Consider the following 22,461-nt stretch of genomic DNA (forward strand, 5'->3'; position numbering starts at 1 on the left):
GCACAAAGTTCTTTGGATCAAGGCCATTGTGTTTAAAGGTGGGATGGGGAAGCTTTGGCCCTCCAGATTTTGTTTGAACATCTGGACAGTCACAGGTTCTCCATTCCTGGTTTAAAGAATATTTAATACTTTGCAAAAACTAAAAACAGCAGGTCTCCATCCAATTGGCTCACACTGAAACCAGGCAGAGGCAAAGGAAGAGAACATGTTGGTGGTGAGGAGGGGAAACAATATGTGACTGTGCAGAAGGAGTTGTAATTTGCTTAAGGCAGTGTGGAACATTCTTAAATCTGCATGCTGCTACAGTTGGTAATTACTACTTTGCCTTTAAAAAAATGAAGCAAAATATAGAAGGTAAAAATTAAGGAGGCAAAGCTAAAAGGATTGGTTTTTACAGGCTTTTGAAATAAGAAAGGAGGCATATAGGATTTTAGCGGGAGGAACATTCCACGCATACAAAGAAGCTAAAGAAAAGGGAAGATGAAGAGAAACAGACCAAGCAAGAGACATGAAAAAAATGATGACTTGTAGCAATAAGCAGGACAGATAGGATAGCTGTAGCTCCACAAGCCAAGTGTGCCTGCTCGGGGCCTGATACGGAAATATTCTGCTTGTTTAATCGCTTAATGTCTGTCTAGTTCACTGGTGTCCTGTTCTGAGTAAGGAGGAGATAGTGGCTTAAGGGAGCAGATAAATCTGAGCCATATTTAATTCCCAAAAATGCTGCTTTGTGAGGCAGATGATGAATACACAGAGATTGGAAGTGTGGATGGCAGGACTGATGGTAGAAATGGCAGGAGGAAGGGACTCCACCTGACCTAGCTTATAGATAACACATGAGGAAAGTAAAATGCTTAATTCTCTCCCAGCAATGGGAGATGAAAGGGGGGAAGGATTAAACGAGTGGAAGAAGCAAACATTTTAAGGGTCACATTCAGAAGATAGACTTAACAATTATATTTTGAAAGAGCAGGGTATTAGCAAATGCTTCAGAAAGTCAGTATGAACAATTGGCAAGCCAGGGGTGATATGCCACCTTAAATCCACTGGGTATTCTAGTCTCAAAGAATGAATTGTGGCAAAATTGGGTTCTTTGGGATTCCATTATTGTGGTCTTGGATAGATGTGGTCTATGAAGCATGGCTGCAGATCTGCCTTGGTTGACAATCAGGGACCTCTGATGTTCTGCATCTTAGGGATCTCTTGGATAATGTGCACTTTTCCTGTGCAAGTATTGCACCCTCTTCATTGGAGCCACAGATGCTCAGAAGTAGCAGTTTACCTTCAAGGATTATTTATTTGTGTTTCTGCATCTTTCTGTCAGCAGAAATAAGTTTTATAAGCAAACAAAGCAGCTTATGGTATACTTCCTGGAAACTGCAAAATATGCGTGCACAGAAAGTTACATAGTTTACAGCCTGATGCATCACAGCATACAAGAAGTTATGGAAAGTCCCCTTGTACAGAAGCCAGTAAGACCTGGTCGAAACTGGAAGTCTTCAGACTGAAGGAAGCTGACACTAAGTAGGACTATTGGTCCATCTTGCTCAGTATTATGTATTCTGACAGAGCCAGTGGCCCTCTGGGATTTCAGACATGGTTCTCTCTGAGCCCTACCTGGAGATGCCTGGGATTGCACCTGGGGCCTAGAAGCTTTTCCACTGAGCTATGGCTCTTCCCCAACCTGAACCCTGTAAGGGAAGCTGAAAGGCAGCCATTATGTACAGGCTGGAGACCCCACTTTGAAGGTCACTCTTTGTATTCATCATAGCATGTGCTCTCAGATGACTAGCCAGTGGTTTCTGTACATGGGGATTTCCTGATATATCAGGCTGTGAGTTATGCAACATTTTGTGCACTCATGTTTCCAGGAACTATGACATGCATAGCTTTATATAAGAAGAGATACATTTTCCCACTTCCAGGGTGGTGTTTTACAAAGAATTCCTGTCAGCACTGGGATTTCCACTTGGGCAGCAGGACTTTCTCTATCTCTCCTGCCCCTGCTCTTTTATAGAGGCCTGGGGAAACCTGAGGGGCAGGAGAGGAGGGAAACATTCCATTACACAAGAAGAAATCCTTGCACTAACAGAACACTCGCCTTAGGGCTACATTGTATTTCATCCAAAACTTGGATGGGAAGAATGATTGCCTGTCATACAAAACAATGCCTTAACAGAGTATGTGAGTGTGACTCCGCTATTACAAATTTGCATAATATATTTCTGTTCTGGAGGTTCATTGCTATTCTTGTTACTAATAAAAAAAAAGTAGCTGCACTTGTTAACAAAAGATCAAACAGCGTCGCTGACTTGTACAGTGCTCCTTTTCTGTCTAACAACAATATTTTGAAAAGCTATTGCTGAAGACAAAGGCTAAGGTCTTTGCTTTTGTTCTTTTTAATCTTTTTCTGGCTTTAAAAAATATATATAATTGCTATAATTGAATTTCAGTGAATTAATGTCTACATTTTGTCTGTTTCTTTTTTGAAGTGCTGGAAAGAAAGATATCAACAAGGCAAAGCAGAGAGGAGTTGATAAGAAGGGGTGTGCTGAAGGAAATAACTGAACAAGGTGATGGCAATTAATATAGGCAGCTGCTAATAACTTTTGTATGCCATTTAAATGATTAGCATTATTTTTCTGTTGCTACTATCATTGTTTTGAAACTCTGTGACATGACTGATACAGCAGGCAGGGACACATCCTTTCAAGCGAGACTCATAACCCGCTTGTGATAAAACCCCTGGGTCTTCTGTTATAAGCACAAACCATAATTCAGTCTGTCATTTGTGTCTCATTGTTTGGGAAAGTGAACTGAATAGCAAGGTATATTCAGGAGAGAACATGGGAGCATACTTGAATCCAAGTATTCGTGTCAGGTGGCTGGGGTGGGTGGGGAGCCTGCCATGCATCTAAGTGTTGTGCTGTTGAGTCTAGATGTCAAGGGAAGGAAGACATGCTTCAAAGACTGCTTGGAATGCCCTAAAGAGGGTGTCAAGTACTCCCAGCAAAACTGTTGATACCATAATAATTCTGCTACGGAAATCTATGGGGCGACCACACTTGAAATACTGTGTATAGTTCTGGTCACCACACCTCTCAAAAGATATAGAGCTGGAAGAGGTGCAGGAAAGAGCAACCAAAAATGATCAAAAGGATGAAGCAACTCCTCTATGAGGCAATGTTACAACATGTTGGGGCCTTTTATTATATAATAATAATAATAATTTATTATTTATACCCCGCCCATCTGGCTGGGTTTCCCCAGCCACTCTGGGCGGCTTCCAACTGAATATTAAAAACAGTACAGCATCAAACATTAAAAACTTCCCTAAAGAGGGCTGCCTTCAGATGACTTTTAAAAGTAAAATAGTAGTTTATTGCTTTGACATCTGCTGGGAGGGCGTTCCACAGGGCAGGTGCCACTACCGAGAAGGCCCTCTGCCTGGTTCCCTGTAACCTTACTTCTCGCAATGAGGGAACCGCCAGAAGGCCCTCGGCGCTGGATCTCAGTGTCCGGGCTGAACGATGGGGGTGGAGACGCTCCTTCAGATATACTGGACCGAGGCCGTTTAGGGCTTTAAAGGTCAGCACCAACACTTTGAATTGTGCTCAGAAACGTACTGGGAGCCAAAGCAGATCTCTCAGAACCGGTGTTATGTGGTCCCGGCGGCCACTCCCAGTCACCAGTCTAGCTGCCGCATTCTGGATTAATTGCAGTTTCCGGGTCACCTTCAAAGGTAGCCCCACGTAGAGCGCGTTGCAGTATTCCAAGCGGGAGATAACTAGAGCATGCACCACTCTGGCAAGACAGTCCACGGGCAGGTAGGGTCTTAGCCTGCGTACCAGGTGGAGCTGGTAGACAGCTGCCCTGGACACAGAATTAACCTGTGCCTCCATGGACAGCTGTGAGTCCAAAATGACTCCAAGGCTGCGCACCTGGTCCTTCAGAGGCACAGTTACCCCATTCAGGACCAGGGAATCCCCCACACCCGCCCGCCCCCTGTCCCCCAAAAACAGTACTTCTGTCTTGTCAGGATTCAACCTCAATCTTATTTTGGGGAAAGGTGTTGTGTGCACATTGGCTTGCTCAGGTTGACTAGGAAGAGCTAAATATTAGGTGACAATTAGTGTTCTGGTAATGTAAGTACAGTGGTACCTCGGGTTACAGACGCTTCAGGTTACAGACTCTCCTAATCCAGAAATAGTACCTCAGGTTAAGAAATTTACCTCGGGATGAGAACAGAAATCGCACAGCGGCAGCGGGAGGCCCCATTAGCGAAAGTGGTACCTCAGGTTTAAGAACAGTTTCAGATTAAGAACGGACCTCCGGAATGAATTAAGTTCTTAACCCGAGGTACCACTGTATTCTAGGCATTCAAGTGCTTGTTAATGTAGATTCCTTTCTCCCTTCCTCCCTTTCCAATATAGCTTCATCACATTTTATGTACATCAAGCGTGCAGCTCATATGCTGCAACCCTGTAAATGGGAAGCGCTTACATACATTGTCAGTGTAAGGCAATAACTTTGTTATAATTTATTTCAGATGGAGAGATAACAGTAAATTATGAAACCTCAAACGGCCACACGATAGTAATCACTGAAGAAGCCATACAGGGAGAAAATGTCACGAAGACCGCAGAAGAGAATAGCTCCACATCAGCAAAAGCACCACCAGCTACAGAAGAGAGAAAAGATGGCAAAAAGGGTAATTTAAAATGCAACTCATCTGGATTGATTTCTCATTTTAAAAACATGAGTAGATAATTTATGTAAACGGTTATACTGAAAATGACTCTGCCTATAGCAACAAGGAAGCCAATGTAGAGATAGGCTTTGCAGAAACAAGACGGCAGTTAATATTTTTAAGTGGCATCTTTTCAATCAGAAATACAAATTTAAAATGGAACATAAAGTTGGTCTCGTTGGAAGTGGAGGAAAAGGTGGTAGGTCTGGAAGAGGAGCAGATTTTTATTTGTTTTACCAGACATGAATGGAACCTCTTCTGTGGCTTAATGAGAGGCAATTAGAATTGCACGAGAAGGCCATTCACTGAATCTTAGCTTAACCTCCATCCCAAAGTTGTGAGGCTAACATTAGAGCAGGTGTAGTGTGGGGGGCTTGTGTACCACCCTGAGCTCCTTCAAAGAAGGGCAGGATGTACATCATACAAAAGCATTTATATAACTTCTTCTGCTTGTTTATAACTAAACTTCCTGCATGTGTAGAATGGTACAGTTACAGACTACAAGATGATGGTGAACAAGTATTAGTTCTATTTTAACAGAAGCTCACCACCACCAAAAGTTGACTTACGAACTTTTTCTACTAAGGAAAATACACAATGCACTAACAGAAACATCTTTTTTTTTTTAGTGGGTGCTCTGCTGTTCTATAGCTGGCACTACAAGTACTGTGCATGCCACCAGGTTGTTATTTGCTTTCTATGTGAGAAAATCAGTAAGAACATAAGAACAGCTGTTCAGGATCAGGCAAAAAAGTCCATCCTTACTGGCACTCTGATTTTCATTAGTGGTGGACCAGAAGTCCACAAGCAGAAAGTGAAGATGCTAGCCATCTTGTGATGTTTGCCCCTATCAACTGGTATTCAGAGAAATACTGCTGCTGGACATGGAGGCTGTATTTAGCTTACGATTTATTACAATTAATGGAACTTTGCTTCATGTAGTCTTGGGGCCAAATGACAAAGAAACATCAAAAACTCCTGACATTTCTGATTGTAGTCTGACAGAAGCCAGGAGGCTTCAGTTTTGATTAGAGCAATGGGTTTTTCACAACAAGGCAAATTGAAGATTCTGGAATGCTGTTAGTCTGATCAAAATTAGAGCCTCCCTTCTGCCAGTCATCTAACTCAATACAGAGAAATCAGGAGATCCAACCATGATGTCTTTCCAGGGGCAAATGTTCTGCATTTTTGAGGGATAACTCCAGATACTTGAGAGAGCCATCAAACAAGTAATACTCATTCAAATAATTCCTAAATCTTGCAGAGGGAAAGAAGGCAGTGATTGCTTATTTACATGCATTGCTGCATCTAACTGTTTACCATGACTGGTGTATTTCATAGCTTCAAGCACTTCATAGCAGAAATAGAATATTTCTGGTAATCTCACAACATTGTTTTCTCAAATATAATAGTTATGAATAGTCAGTACCCATTTTCCATAAAAGCTAACTCAAACTGCTGTGATCAAAGATGGTACACTTCTGAATACCAAATCCTGGTAAAAAATCTAGGGGAGAAAGTCATTGCTTCCATGCCCTGCTTGTAGCCCTTCCAGAGAAATTTGCTTGTTGCCATAGGTAACAGTGCTGGACTGTACTGAACTTTAGGTCTGACCCCGCAAGGCAGTTTTAAACATTTTTAACCATACATTTCCATGGATGAAGAAACATGACAGATTTCTCTTTAACGGTGCATATTCAAGATAACTACAGACAACACCATATCACCTCCCTGTTGTACCTGCAGTCAGGGTAACAGAAGGGGTGATTAATTTTTTTCTATGCATGCTAATAGGTGCATCCTAATAAACATTGGTGATTTATGAATACAGGGAAAAAGTTTGGTGGCAATTCCAGATTAATTGATAAAGTATGTGATCGCGTACATATGTGCATTTATGAGGTCTTGTTGCTCATCTGTATCTTATCGTTATGAAGGAGCTCCTTGCAGTCTCACTGAAATGAATGAAGGCTGTGCCTGAAATCTTAAAAGGCAAATGCTATGTGTTTGTCAAACAAACCTAGCAGCCTAATCCAGGATTCTTTCTAGCCATGTGAAATAAGAAACAAGTGCATTTCCTACAAAAAAATGTTGCTAGCTACAAATAGAGGATATTCTCCTGAGAATACATTAAAAGACAAGTGACCTTTCACATGATATATGCATGAAGATGGGTGGTTTTTCCCACTAGGTCTATGTTGTAGCAGATAGGTTTATGTGCCCTTTGCCTGCTTGAGGTTTTTGAGTTTGTTTGTTTTAACCTTTTCTCTATAAATACAAAGTATTAAAACTACTCCTGCGAAACCCGGGTCTGCAGTGCTGCTCATGGTTCTTATGTGCTCACGATTATACTGATCTCGGCCCATATTCATCTCAGTAGGACTTAAATATACATAACTAGTGGTGGGATTGTATATCTGATTTCTTTTCATGTTCAGGAATGGGACTTTTAACAAGAGCAGAAAATGAGCAGAACTGTAATAATGAAATGCTGAATGCCTTGATGATTAGGCCATGGTAGATTGGTACACTGAGCACAGAAAGAGTTAAGAGTGTTTTTGGAAGCAAAGCTGTTCCTGATAAACAATTCTAGAAATGTTAAATGCTTCCGAAGTTTGTCGCCTTGCAGATGCTTTCTACATTTTGAGTATTGCTATTAGTAATAATGATGGGGTGTCAACCCTCCAAGAGGCATGTTTAGAAGGAGGTACTTCTCTTGTACCAAAATAATAAGAACATGCTGACAGGTTTTCATCTGCTTGTATTTTGGGTAAATGATTATTGAGTGCATGCTGTATAAGTGATCTTGCCCTAAATCTTTTATAAATCTGTCATCTGCTTTAAGAAATACCATGTTCTCAAAAGAAGAAGAAGAAATAAACACTAAAATTACCCAGCATGTATCAAGCAACACTGAGTATAAATGATTTCTGTCCTACACAGATGTTGTAATAGCTGAGCACATACCATTTTAGAATTGTAATTTGGCTTAGAACTAGTAGCAGAAGAGCTAGTTAATTTAGGGGGTTACCAATGATAATGTGAGAGGGGAACTTGAATCAAAAAGTAACAAAATTGGCATGATTCCATACCATGCTTACTTACTACTGACTAGGTGAGCCAGCAGGGTTTTCTGGGTCCAGTCCACTGTATGTGGACTGGGCCCTCTGACCCACATGCAGAAAGGACACAGATTTGCATTAAATTTGCATATGCTTTGTCTAATATGTAAATTTTACAAGTGAAGCAGAGTCCAAAAATAAATCCGCGGCCACACATATAATAAAATATCTGACAGACAGAATGTGAACAAGTGAAGCTTTCCCCATAAATGTATTGCTATACTACAAGAGGTTTAACTTGTTTAATTTCTGCCTTCCACACAGCTGTTAAATGCACAAGAACCCTGCTTTCCTCAATGCTATCCCTAAACCAAATCCTAGACTGCAATCCTATACCCGCTTACCTGGGAGTAATCCCCATTAAACACAAATAAACTTACTTTTGAGTAGACATGTATACCATTGGTTACATATCCTTAGATGCCAAGCAAAAACATTCCTCATCTCTCAGGTTAATCAACAACCCATGGCCTTTAAACTAGGGGGACTGCTGTTTTTGTTTGTTAATATGGTATATCTTTTTGTAGTTTTGCATTGCAAACTGCTCTGTGAGCCTGAGGTTGGATAGCTGAGTCGTTAGAGCATGAGTGTCTTAATCCCAGGGTTGTGGGTTTGAGCCCCACTTTGAGTAAAAGATCCCTGCATCACAGGGGGTTGGACTAGATGATCCTCATGCTCCCTTCCAACTCTACAATTTCATGATTCTATGATCCTCAGAAGAAGGGCAGTATAGAAATCTAATTAATATTAATAAGTGAACTATACAGTGAATTATTAATGAGTGCCAGGACTTTAGTGCATGCAGGGAAAACTACCTAAGCCTCTGCAGAGTTTTTACATTTGCCTTTTTTTTGGGGGGGGATTCTTCAACATCCACCTATGCTTACTGTGTGTTGGTATTTGCAGAAAAGAGCTGCTAGGAACTACCTGATCTCAGACAGACTCATCACAAGAATGAGGCATCCTGGTTGCTAGGGGGAAAGGAAGGGCAAACTGGAGATTCCAAGGACTAGTAGATGAAACAGAAGCTGGAAAAGTGTACTAAAGAGGAGGGGAAAACAACAGCTCCTTAGGATCCTAGAGATTCCTGTTGCCCAGTGTCAATTACAGCTGTTACTTCACTCATTGGCTATGAACATTGAAAGGCAGGAGCTGCCTCATCTCAGAGAAGTCACTTAGAAGGGTACCTGCATATTTACTTCATAACTTACTTTCTAGGAGAGCTAGAGACCCTTGCTTTTAAAAAAATGAAAACTCAGAGTTTGGGGTTCCTGCTAGCTGTGATCTTGTTATTTCAGTAACCCCTGTACCTGTCTCTTGGCAGCCCTGGTCACATGTGACATGCACAACTGTATTTACTTGTCTCACATACTGTTGGTTTTTACATACTAATTATTTCTAATAATAACGCTGTTTATCTCTTGAGAATGGGGTAGAGATCCAAATATGGGCTGGTGAATTGGAATAAGTTGAGTTATGGTTGCTTGAGAAGTGTCTCTGAAATGATTGTAATGACACTATCCTCCTTCAGTGGGAACTGAATTATTTTTTTAAAGCTGTTCCCTTGTTTCTGCATTTTGAGAGCCTCTCTGGGCCGCACGATGGACCTGGGAGATGTACTAGACAGACTTGATGTAATTTGGCTGCAATTCCTTTCTTGAAATAAAGAAAGAAATCAAAAATGTTGCTGATTCTCAAGAGGTGGAGCAGTTTGAAGAGATGTGTTTGTTTCTTTGTTTGTTTGGCATCCTGCCAGTTGTCGTCTGTTTGTCAGTTGCTTTCTGTTCACTTTCTCATCCATAGAGAAACCTCTTCCTAAAGGTTCCGAAACATCGGCACCCCGTGCCCCACCACCGCCACCTCCTAAATCTAAGCCTAAAGCTAAAAAAGCAACCATACCTCCAAAAAATGCTACTGCTGCTGCCACTAGCCATAAGGCTAACGAAGTGCCACATGCTAAAAAAAAGGGCAAGGCTCCTGCCAAGCAGGCCTCTGCACCGCCTGCCAAGCCAACAAGCCGCGGTGCAAACCGAGAAGCTGGTGAGTAACACACGGGTTGGTCGTTCCGTAATGCATGCTGTGGGTATTAACATACGGGTGCCCAGCTTTCGATTTGTGGAGCTTACTGCTTGCTTTCGATGTCAGAAATACTAATACAGTGTGTGTCTTGTCAGTAGCTAACTCTTCACTGACTTTGTTTTCTAATGCACTCTACTGCCGAATAAATGCCACTGGCTATGCTTCCTTGCCACAGCCACCGGCATTAAAAGTTACAGGGAGCAGCAACTTCCAGACATTTTACCCATTAGCGTGTCTTCAGCTGAACAAGTGCTACAACGTCATGGAAACAGGCAGATGACAGTCGTTGGCTGATGATAATAAGCCTTGGGTGTTTTAATGCGTGGCTGGGCAACACACAGCCCTGTGTAGAGCAAACTTCGTGGTTATCATGCTCTGTTATTAAAATTTTGAAAATTGTTGGTTAGAATAAATGTACATTTCTAGCCCTCCTGCTTAGCGAGACTGATTTGAAAACAAAAGAACAAAAAACCAAAAGAAAACCCCCCAAAGGATTGGTCAGTATTGACAGCTAAATCAAGAATATATGATGAAGCCAAGGGTTGTGGGGTTAATGACTGCATATCGCCTTTATAATGACCACTACCAAAATGCCGTTGGTGGATATAGCTGTGTACACACGTAGCTTTTGAAATGCCCAGTGGTTGTTTTCCAAAGTGTGCTTTTGTAAATAGCGACTTGTAATTGTACACCCCTTCATGCGATGGCGTCATTTTCTCATTCTTTCCAAAGAGGGGCTAAAAACTGGTGCATTGTTGATGTCCTGATATACAGAGGATATATATTGGTAGTAGAAAGAGACAACTAAGTTGCTGTACTGCTTCCAAGTTTGCTTATTTCATTCCTGGACAAGTTAAAGTGGTGAGGGCAAGAGGCACAGAGATCAGTAGGTGTGCTCCCAGTAGGAAATGACCTGAGAAGCAACTCTCTCTGTACATGAGAAGTGCATTCTCATCACAAAACGGGTTGTTACCATTCCTGCAAAATGTACTTTAGATCAACAGATGGTTGGACAGGGACAACAGGGGGATGGCATTGTGTGTACAGCACTCTAAAAAGGCGTCTACATCCAATGCCAAATGCATACTACCATGCACTGTGTACACATTCAGTGGTATCCCCCTCCCTCGAAACTGCTTCCTTCAAATGGGGGGTGGGGACAAACACAGTTTAGCATCTGAAAGTCTTTATACAAGGACTTGGAAATCATGCAGCTTAAGACACAGTGAAGGCTGGGTTCTCTTTACTTGCTTCTATTCTGATTTCCTCCCTCTCCCAATATTTCAAAAATACCTTAGCAATAATGAGTTTGTGAAACCTTTTCTAACATTAAGTTTCCAAGGATGGCAGATAACATTGAAAAAGCCTGTGAAATGCAGAGGCAAATTGCCCACGCCTGATCTTAGAGGCACAGTAACAGGCAGCATGTGATTAGCATTTTGTTTCAGCAGTAGCAGGGATTTGAGCTGCTCGTGGCACCCCAGGAATGCAGCACTTTACATCAGATCTGAAAGTGTTGGGTGGTGTGCTTAGGGAGTTTATTGATTTTGTTATCAGTTGTAAAAAGAAAGAAAGGGGACTTCTAAAAACAAGCAAAAAGAAGTCCAACTTTTTCTTACCAGAGAATGTGTGAGATGAAATTTTACCACTAATCTTCCATTTCCCAGTGAGCTGATGATTGATCCCAATCCTTTTTTTTATGGCTAAGCAACAGGGAGTAAGCTGTGTAACCTTTCACAAATTCATACCCCTGGCCTTTTATGCTGCGAACTGCCCTGAGATCTTCGGATGAAGGGCAGTACACAAATTTAATAAATAAAAATAATAACTACATCTAAGTATTCCAACATTATCAATGTTAGCAGGCATCAACCCATTGTTTCATATTCCGATTAAGCAAGAACTCTCATTAGCCTTGGCCACATCTAATTTTGGTACCCGTGGAAGTGTTTGCATGTCATGGCAAGCCTTAAAACAGGACTTGCTGTGCATGAGACAGTTACATTCACTTTGCCCCTCCCTGCTTGTGCTGGGGAGAACAAAATCAGTGTTGCTTCTGAACCAAGGATTGCAGTTTGGTTTGCTCCAAGCCATGGAGCATGATTGATGACAAGCCATGATTGATGACTAGCCAAGGTTTCCTTTTGGCTTACTAATCATTACTCACCTTTTGGGAAAGGTTCATAGCTCGATAGTAGAGCATCTGCTTTGCATGTAGAAGGTCCCAGGGAAGAGTCTTGCCTGAACCCCTGGAGTGCTTCTCCTGTCAGTATAGACAATATTGAACTAGATGGACCAACAATATGAATCAGTGAAAGGCACCTTCCTACGTTTATTTCCCTGGTTTGGACGTAACACTAAGCCAAGGGTCTGGTTTTTTTTCCCCTCTTTATTAATTTTCATACACACATATACACACATATGTACAGAAAAATTCTTCACGGGAAAAAAACAATAATAAAAACAACATAACTAAATTATAAGAAAACGGAAAAAAAGAGACAAACATGTAAGTTATTGGTGTTTTTTAACCTCCATGCACTCATGGGGAAGAGCAAAACATTCATGCAAGGCGTAATCATGGTAAATAATCAACTATAGTTTACTATGGTGTGCAAACTGGGCTAATATAATACTTAAAGCTGGTACAAGATAGGCAGGGGAAGGAAGAAAGGATGTGAACCAGCAGTCAGATCTCTTGTTTAACTACTGTCAAATGTGTCCCCTAGCTCTGTAAATCATTATATACTTATTACACTTTAGAGTTGCCAATACTGCTTGTTTAGCTTCAGATTTTCCAGTAATAGGGTGGAACCCCATTGCAGAAACGTAACGTATGTTGACCACAAAAAAAAGTGTTTAGGAAACCATTTCTGCAATGATGACATGTATGTTCTCTCCCATTTCAGCTAGTTCCTCGCACGTAAAAAAAGTGCACACTTCCAAGGCATCGTCGTCATCTCCTTCATCTACATCATCTCGCCCTAAAACCTCTAAAGAGCCAACATCAAGCAAAACAGGCACAGGGACACCCAGAGACAAGAAGAAGCATGGAAAGCAGGTGACGGTGCGAACATCTGCTGCTGGGGACATTTCTTCCACCTCAAACACAGCAGTAGGCAACTCAGAAGCAAAGGTGGAAAACTCTAAACCCGAAGAGCCTCTCTCTGTTATTTCTGAAGCTAGAGACACAACGCAGCCAAGCACAGCTACTGTTCCTCCCCCTCCTGCTGTTCCGCCACCACCCCCTCCTCCCTTCATCCCATCTCTGTATCCAGGCTCTCAGCCCCCTGGTTTCTCAGACACACAAGATGTGCCAGTTAGCACTGAAATAGCTCCGTCTGTCCCTGGCACAGATTCTAACGATCTTCACATGAAAGCTGAAGCAGATAGTGAAAGCTCTTCAAGCAGTGCTGTCCTAGACAATAGCCTGGATACTGAGGGAGAAGACACAGAATGGTAAGGCCACATGCTCTCAGGTAGCTCATGATAACTTGGAGCAACATTGCAGTAATATTTAGGGAGATGGTGGAGTGATTTAGATAGGCTTTCCTATACCTAAAGTTTGAACTATGCTTTGAAACTCAGAAAGGTTTTGCTATTTTTTTCTTTCTTTAATTATATTTTCATAACCTCAAGCAGAAGTGAAAAAGAGGGAGCCAGGATTTTATGCAATTCATTTATTTTAAAAAATACACAAGAAACTTTCAAAACAAAAGCTTTAGCAAAATTGCTAAGCATACAAAATAACTTGGTTAGACTGCTTTGAGTTTCAAATATATATTTGAAAGTCTGCAAATAGGGCTCCAAAATTACAGCTCACCATTTATTTGGAGATATGCTATTCATATTCTTTGTTCATTCCTAAGAGTTGTTAAAAAAATTTCATGGTTCTGGTTGAGTGAATATATCATGAGGCTCAGAGTTCTGTTTTAGAATGACTTCATTGTTCCAACATGGTGTAGTATGGTAGACATGGCCCCATTTCTGAGGCTGACTGCATTCTTAGGACAATTTCAGAAGGAGCTGTCCTTGGTAATGCTTTTATCCAGTAGCAAGCTGTGCTTCTTGAAAATAGCTTTGCTTCACCTTGTTTACTGAAACCTGGTATTGGGATCTTGCATTTTGCCTGGTGCTCTGCTGTGCAACAATGAAAGAAATGAATATTCCTTTAGAAAAGGGCTAAGCTGTGGCATGTTCCTTTCTAATCTAAAGCTCTTTCTATTTATGTATGCTATATATATATATATATTCCAGATCTTGCATAAATAAAACTCTCATTATGTACTTAAAATCAATTCCGCAGCATAAGGCCAGATTGCCATTTAGAAACTAATCAAGTATTTCACCCAGAAAAATACTTTCCCCTGGAGTGATTATAGAACCATAGAACTGTAGAGTTGGAAGGAGACTCAAGGGTCATCTAGTCCAGCCTCATGCAGTGCAAGAATCTCAACTAAAGCATCCATGCTAGATGGCCACCCAAAGTCTGCTTAAAAACTTCCAATGAAAGAAAGTCCACCAAAACATGGAGCTCACAAGCTCTCTCTTTCCCTTCAGTTTTCTCACTGACTGCCAGGTTTGCAGCAAACCATAGTTTGCTATTGTATCCAAACCAGGCAAACTGGGAACACACCTCAGTTTGCCTTTAAACCAGAATTGGAAGCCACATTCAAACCAGGGGTGGCTTGCATGGCCCAAAGGATGGAGAAACCATTATTTGGCATTACATTATTTTGCTCACAATCTGCATATTTTAAAATTTATCTGCATAGTTTGTCTGAGCTACAAATTTGCATTCCATTTATAAATAGCTGACCTTTTAAGGAATCCAAAGCTCTGTACAAGTGGAATTCTAAATATATTAATTAAGCTACCTATACTTCCCATAATGTCTGCATAGGTAGGAACATGTTGGATATGTGCTATGTTACACTTATCCTCAACTGTTCTAGTATCCTCCTTTCTCCATTTGTAACACCAAGCAGAAGTCTTGGTTCATGATAGATTCTAGCCTAATCTACATAGTGTTGTTTTATTATTTCCCCCTTCTGTGTGCTTTGTAGAAACAACTCATTTTTAGGTTTAAGTTCTGGTTACTGTTTTCTAAAAGTCTGCTGGCTTGACATAGTGTCCTGGCTTGTGCCATGGTCTGTTTAGATTAACTGTGATTTATTTGTATGTTTGAACCCACATCAGCCAGTGGTTTGTGGCCAGCAAAGCAGAATGTGAAACCAAGGCTTGAAGTTGGTTTATGAATCTCAGCTTGCATCAACCATTGTTTTTGTTGTGTCCAAACCCAATATCCTGTTTAATTCTTACATGGTTCTAGAAATACAAAGCAAAAGCAGCTATAAAATTAAACATGATGCAAAACAAGGCACAGTTACTCTGCTGGTCAACATACCACAGTTAAAACAAGCTGTGGCTTAGTGTTATGTCTGAACACAGCCTTTTCCTAAGGTTTGCATGCATGCATGTAAACAGCCTCAGTGTCATGTTTCTGTAGTGTTTATGTCAAGTACTACAGGTTTTTTTTCCTCCCCTGTGGATCTGCAGTTCTGTTACCAAAGAAGATCAGGAAAAAGAGAGCCCTGACCAACCAAGTCCTGCCCCAACAGATGAACCTTCTGAAGCCCTAAACACTCCAGAAAGTGAGAGCTACAAAGAGAATCACACCAGTGACTCTGATTCAGATGGGCCAATACTCTACACAGATGATGATGACGATGATGATGATGGTAGTGAAAGTAAGCCATTAAGCCATGTTTACAAGGGGGAGGGAAACATACTTGTTGAGCAGAGAATTCTACCACCTTGTCAAAAGAGTCAACTTTCACTTTATTTGGGATCCTCCATCAAGTCAAACCGTTACCCAGACAAACGTCTACGTAGTTAAGGAATACCACCTTTCTTACTTCAGTTGTTGGAACTGCAGAGGTGATGGCACAGTACCAGTTGCAGCAGGGTGTATGTGCAGGCGCATGAACCTTACAGTGTAGCACACTATTATACTGTGATCGCAGGTTGAGGGACTGCGCTGATAGAGACTGGCTTGCAGCAGTCTTGCATTGTAGCATACTGCTAATGTTGAAGGTCAGAGATGTGGGGTGGGGAAGCTGGTTTAGATTCCCAGACAAAAGTCCTCCATATCTCTCTTAGGTTTCAGCAAAGATGTGTCTGCTGAAATTGCTCCCTTGGACCTCCTCCCAGGTCAAATCAGATACTCCATTTCATACAGAAGTCTCATGCTCTGTGAACTTTCATGCAGTCTAATTGCAGTTTTACATATTTTTTAAAAAGAATTTTTTTAATGAGCATGAAGAAAGACATGCCTGTGTGAGACAGCTGTAGTCATCGCCAACTTCATTTCCCCCAAATGTATCTGGGGGATACATATTCCCCCAAATATGTGGGCCAGAGGCAATTGGGGAAAGTTAACATTGTGGTGGCTGCAACTGCTTGGCCTAACACTTCTCTCTTCAGTACCAGGCTGCTTGGCAGCCCCTGTTTTTGCTGCCCTCCTGCAAGTTCACGGGTGGTGCAGGAGGCTGGAGCAGAGGACACTTGAACCAAGTGCTGGCCCAGAATAGGCACCCAAATTATGGTTTTTTTCCACATATAGGTCATTTTGGTACCAGGTTAATATGCCTGGGCCTTTATTGGCTCTTAGCGGTATCTGAGATTCCTATTAATTGCCTTTTCCTAATGCTTTACTTGCTGGTGTTCTGTCTATTTTACACTGTTGTTTTTTGTGTGTTGCATCCTGTATTTTAGTATTATCCTAGAAGACTATTTTGGCAAAGGATGGGCATAAATATATCTTAAATAATAAATTACGTATACCTGCCACTTAAATAAATCAATGTACATAGGGGTCAAAGGGTTTTGATTTGTTCCATTTGTTTTTTGAGTACATATTATTATCATCCAGAAACTTGTTGTTCTGGATTTGTCTGAGACCACTAAAATAACTTTTTTTAAAAAAACAACAGTGTGATAAATATATAATAATAAATGCATGCTATAAATTTGTTTAGAAATAATTGCTTGTTGATGATTGTTGAGGACAATCTTTAAAAAATATGCAAATGCATTAATGAGAGAACTGAAACTGCATTCTTACTATGCAGCAAGTTGCTAAAGCTGAGATTTTATATCAAGTTATTGCATAGGCACTGGGGAAAGTTTGTGAACTTTCTGACTGCACCCTAGCAGGCAGGTTGTTATTTTCTAAGTTATTCAAATTCTTGTGGGCATGAAGTAAGTCAAAAGTATTTTGCTTCAGATGCTAATTAAAATTCCTCCATTGAAAGAACGTAAAGATAGAAGGTGTCCATGGGTTGCATTAAAAAGCTTTTTGCTGGGATTTGGCATGTTTAAGCTCAAATATGAATGAATCAATGAACCTCTCCCTCCCTTTATCCTCTTCTTCCATTCCATCCCAGGCTCTTTAGCAAGCAAAATACGCCGTAGGGATACTCTTGCAATCAAACTTGGCAACAGGCCATCGAAAAAAGAACTGGAAGACAAAAACATCTTGCCGAGAACATCTGAAGAGGAGAGGCAGGAAATCAGACATCAGATTGGCACAAAGCTAGTGAGGTATCAGTTGTCATCTGAGCACATTTTGGGAGGTGGGAAGAGAGAATGGAGGCAGGTCTGGGGTCTGACCCAGATGTTTTCCTGTTCTGTGAGCTGAGGCATGTCCTAACATTATAAAATAAATCACACTTCATAATTATGAACCCACTACAGCTATGACACTTGATCTGACTTTATTTGTTTTAGTAGAAGGAATTTGCTATTGTTCAACACTTCCCCACACAAAGCCGCAACAAAAATAATACAGCTGTTGATCACTGATATCTTGGTCACATTCCCATCCTGCTTACTCATGTGTTTTGGATAGAAGCTAGGCCAAATACATAAAGCAAAACAAACAAATAGCATTTCAGGTATGAATCATTATAACTGCAGGTGGTTGCTGCTTCGTTTTGTTATATGACAAGTACTTAGCTGGCTTGAAAAATCTGAACTTCAAACATCTTGTTGGGTAATTTTTCTGATCAATTCACATCTTACATTGATACAACTTTTATGTACTACTTCTGAAGTTACTTGACATAAAAAGCATTTTGCTTTAACTGAGCATGTTTTTCTAAGCCTTTTGCCTGAACTCTAGCCTTTTATTTTCTTCTTGCATTATCTGAGCAGATTCCCTCATGCATTGCCTGAGGATGGTGAAATAAATGAGTGTCTCCCACTGTTAATTAACGGATTATTTGCTTTATGATATTGAAGGTTGTTATTGAACAATCAAGCAGTTATACACATTTTATGAAATAAAAAAATTCAGATACATAGCTGATCTTGTGAAAGGTTAAATGTGACTTGATAAGCACATTAGTATTTAGTAAATGCTAAATACGCATCTATTTCCAAACCCATGTTAACCCCATTCAGCAACACATTTGATACATCCACCATTAGTATAAACTGGCATTTGAAATTTTTGGTTTGAAAATAAATTTAGCTGTTGCATTTCAGTTCTCTGTCTTAGTGACTGAAAATATGCATTATTTTCCTTTTACCCCCTTTTTGCAGGAGGCTTAGCCAGAGGCCTACTTCAGAAGAACTAGAACAGAGAAACATCCTAAGACGTAAGCAGAGCAGTGTGTGTATGTGTGTGTGTGTGTGTGTGTGTGTGTTATGTATAAATAATTTCTTTTTCTTGGAGACTCTAAGATAGTGCATGATCATATCAGATGCCAACCTGAAATCTGGGTCAAATGAATTTTGAGACATTCCCAGAATTCTGAGCCATGACAGGTGAATGAAGATAGCTTATAACATTGTAGAGCTGCTTGAATCAAACATCTTGTTTTGTGACCATGGCATATTGCCTATGCAACTAGTTTGCAGTTTGCATGACAGCAAGAAGGTTAAATGTCTTCTTAGCACCAAGATTCATTAATACCCATTGCATATCTAGCAAATTGCAGATCTGGAGCCTTAATGTCTGTGGGCTTTGCCATCTTGCCAAAACGAGCTTTCTAGAAACACGTCATAGCTCTATGTGCCAGCTGAAGAATATTAATGATTATCACTACATGTAAAACCAGCAGACAGAATCTGCTTTCTGTAGTATTCCAGTATCCCAGAGCTCTGTTTGTCTTTTCTTTTTCATTTCCTTAGCAAGCCTACAAAGTTATATAAACATAACTAATCCCCAGAGGACATGATGGAAAATTCAGTTTTATGCTGTTGGATTACATTAGAACACAAAACTGAACTGTGTGTGACCAACAGTCAGTCAGGTGGACAAAAATCCTGTGAAATTAAATAAACAGGAAGGTAGCATGGTACTATATAAAAAGGGGTGCTGGCAGATCAAGACGAAGGGCTATGAGTGTACCTTACAGGATTGGTGCTTCCAGATTGTTGGTATATTCAGGTGGGATTCAATCACATGCCAGCAAATTCAGGGCTCCCAATTATAGTGGATTGGGAGGTCTTGTGCAACAAACCTGCTTCCCCCAAAGACTGGACTTTTTTCAATAAGGAAAGTGATGGGGAGATATACTAGAAAATGTGGAATAACACTGGCTCTGATACAACATCAGCTCCCCTCAAACAAATCAGGATGGATGCTTGTTACGCAGGATGTCTGAAAGCAACCACTTTGCCTAAGGTTATTCATGGCACATTCAGTTTAACCATTGCTTCTTTGGGCTTCTTGCTCTCTCTACTTTGACTGGTAATAATGAAGGCTGCCCATCTACTGTTCCTCATCTGGGACAGTGACTGTAACATGCTGAGAAGTAAAAAGGGGAGGAAACCAGAATGAGTTAGGAATAAAGTTGAAAGCATTTGTACTCAAACCAGCCTAGTGCTATACAGTAGTTAACAATCCTTTTAAATATTCCTACCTTTTCTCTCTTTCATCTAAAAACAGAAAAGAATGAAGAAGAGGAACAAGAAGCTAAAAGAGAATTGAAGCGCAGTCTCAGCAGAAAGGTACGCAAAATGTCTTCCGTAACCCAGAGATTTCCAAACCGTGTGTCATGCTTGACAACGTTGGTGTGTCGACTGCTGTGTGTAGGTGTGCTGTGCAAACCCTCCCCATGCTCCTCCCAGGGCTGGAACGGGAGCGGGTAGTCCACTGGTTTTCTAGGAAAACTGAATTACTGTGTCGTGGAATGATGCATGTCTAAATAATGTGTCACCAACATGAAAAGTTGGGTATCCTGATAACAAATTGGGTCCTGCTTATCTGCAGGGCGTGTCTTTTCCAACATTAGTCCTTGCTCTGCTTTCCTTTGGTTTGTTCACCTAGCCTTCTTTTACAGCTCAGTCTGAGACCAACAGTGGCTGAGCTGCAAGCAAGAAGAATCCTGCGTTTTAATGAGTATGTGGAAGTAACAGATTCTCCAGATTATGATCGCCGTGCTGACAAGCCCTGGGCAAGGTTAACGCCTGCAGACAAGGCAAGAGACAAATATGGATTATAAATGCAACTTTGTTTCTGTATCTCAAAAATTTTCTTTGCCCTTATATTTTCCAGCAGAGACTTCTGCTAAATCCTGCAGCAGAGGTTGCTTCCAAATATATGTATGTACCCATGGATAGTGCACATCCATCTAGAAGGAAAAATAAACCGACCAGATGTAGTGGTCCAGTTTTCTCCTTTGGCCCAGGGACTCTCCCTGTCAGGCACTGGGAGTTCTCTTCAAGCCATATCCTCTCATCCTAGCCCCCAGCCTTCACACCCTTCTTAGGTGGAATGTTATCTTTGAGCTCCCTCAACTATTTTTTTCTGGTTGGAGGATAAAGAGGAATGATAGAATGTGTGCAGAAATTAGTCTACTGGTAAAAGTTGCTGTCATTGCTCTGTCCACTTTTTCTTCTGGCCCTACACACCACTGGTGGGGAATGTACCCCCAGAATGTTGCCTAGAAGGGAATGCAGCCCTGCAGCTGAAAAAGATTCCCTACTATTGCTTTAAAGCAGGCATAGGCAAACATAAGATGTTTTGAGACTACAATTCCCACCATCCCTGACCACTGGTCCTGATAGCTAGGGATGATGGGAGTTGTAGTCCCGAAACATCTGGAGGGCCAAGTTTGCCTATGCCTGCTTTAAACCAAAGCTGAAGGTGTGTGCAGCATTCTTTCCTTTCCTGCTTCTTCCAGCATTCCAGGGAGGAAATTCATGCTACTAAGTTTGGAACTAGGCGGCCTGGCATCTCTACCTCCACTTTCTCTCCCCACACCTAATGTTCAGTAACATAAAACTCATGATGTGACGTCACCATGTTGCAAGTTTCCAGTGCCTTGCTCCACTTCATTCTCTGACAGTTTCGCGTTACTCAACATCACCGTCAGAAAAAGAAGAATGTAAATTCTATTTAGGTGCTGACACCTAAACCCCACAGCTTTTAATCACCATGTTGCACCCACTTGGCCCCACTAGGTATTGGGTTGTGAGTAAGGTTTTTTACCTTTAACATATGCAACTCTATACATGTAAGGCCTGTATATGTGGTTAGAAACCCTGGTCGGGTCAAGGTTCCCAATCACACATGACTATATTGAGGGGAATATGAGAGGAGGTCTCTAATTCTGGCCTAATATGCTAAAGTAGGAGATATCTCTTCTGGTACTTAACACTTCATTTGCTATTGCATAACTCTTATGCTTCGACATCACTATGAGAATTATGCAAGATAATCCTCTTCTGAAACAGGAGACTGCGGTTAGAGATATATCATTGTGGTGACACAGCATAATAATTGTTTCGTGCTGCAATTCTGTCCTGCACTGAAAGATTTCTACTTCTAATGAGATGCCTTTTATAAAGGATTATTGAGAGATATTAATGGTGTTTTCAAAAAACAAAATGCAAGCATAGAATAAGAGTAGCTATGACCTTCATGGAGCGATGGGGGCGAAAAGCAGCGATTATCATAAAAGTATTTGTGGTAATAGCTGTACGCAGATAGCTAGCCTTTTTAGAAAATTACTATGGAATAAATGAAGAGATAGCAAAGTGATTAGTCTTTCTTTTTAAATGTCAACTCTCATTACCAATGTAAAGTACACTGAATGGCTACTTTGCTTTTTAATAATCTGCCACATGAAAACAAAGGCCTAGAATGTCCAAATATTTCACCTAATGTTACAGAAAACTGAATTAGGAGCTAATTCCTAGACAGAAAGCATTATTCATCTTACATGCCTCATATCTTGTCCTCCGTCAAGAAAGTCAGGAATTCTGCAGTTCTTTGCAATTGCTATGCATGAAGTATTAGTCATCCACTAGACTAGAACTGTATTCTGCTATAATCACTTTGTGGACGCCCATTAAACAGGTGGCTGGTTCCCTTTCTGTCTCTACCTCTGCAAGAGCTCTCTTCCCAGCACTCTTTGTAGCTTGAGCCATTTTCTATTGGAATTATCTTATGAACCATAAATACTGTTTTAGATAAAGAAGATGGGAAGAAAAAAT

At 40.9% G+C, this 22,461-nt stretch overlaps 1 protein-coding gene across 5 annotated transcripts in view; it reads left to right on the plus strand.

Moving 5' to 3' along the window:
• PHACTR2 (phosphatase and actin regulator 2) overlaps positions 1-20,694 on the plus strand; it is a 66,389-nt gene extending 45,695 nt beyond the window's left edge. For 2 of the 5 annotated variants that reach the window (XM_053382079.1, XM_053382078.1), the window contains 9 exons: positions 2,493-2,573; positions 4,550-4,711; positions 9,676-9,912; positions 12,861-13,410; positions 15,511-15,701; positions 17,400-17,556; positions 18,559-18,614; positions 19,910-19,971; positions 20,304-20,694. In XM_053382079.1, coding sequence (XP_053238054.1) covers positions 2,493-2,573; positions 4,550-4,711; positions 9,676-9,912; positions 12,861-13,410; positions 15,511-15,701; positions 17,400-17,556; positions 18,559-18,614; positions 19,910-19,971; positions 20,304-20,465 — 1,658 coding nt within the window. In that variant the 3' untranslated portion in view covers positions 20,466-20,694. The remainder of the gene's footprint in view (positions 1-2,492; positions 2,574-4,549; positions 4,712-9,675; positions 9,913-12,860; positions 13,411-15,510; positions 15,702-17,399; positions 17,557-18,558; positions 18,615-19,909; positions 19,972-20,303) is intronic. The other 3 variants (XM_053382080.1, XM_053382081.1, XM_053382082.1) reach the window with 3 other exon arrangements.
• Positions 20,695-22,461: the final 1,767 nt, after the last annotated feature.

The sequence above is a fragment of the Podarcis raffonei genome, chromosome 3 (assembly GCF_027172205.1).
Source record: "Podarcis raffonei isolate rPodRaf1 chromosome 3, rPodRaf1.pri, whole genome shotgun sequence".
Classification (NCBI taxonomy): Eukaryota; Metazoa; Chordata; class Lepidosauria; order Squamata; family Lacertidae; genus Podarcis; species Podarcis raffonei.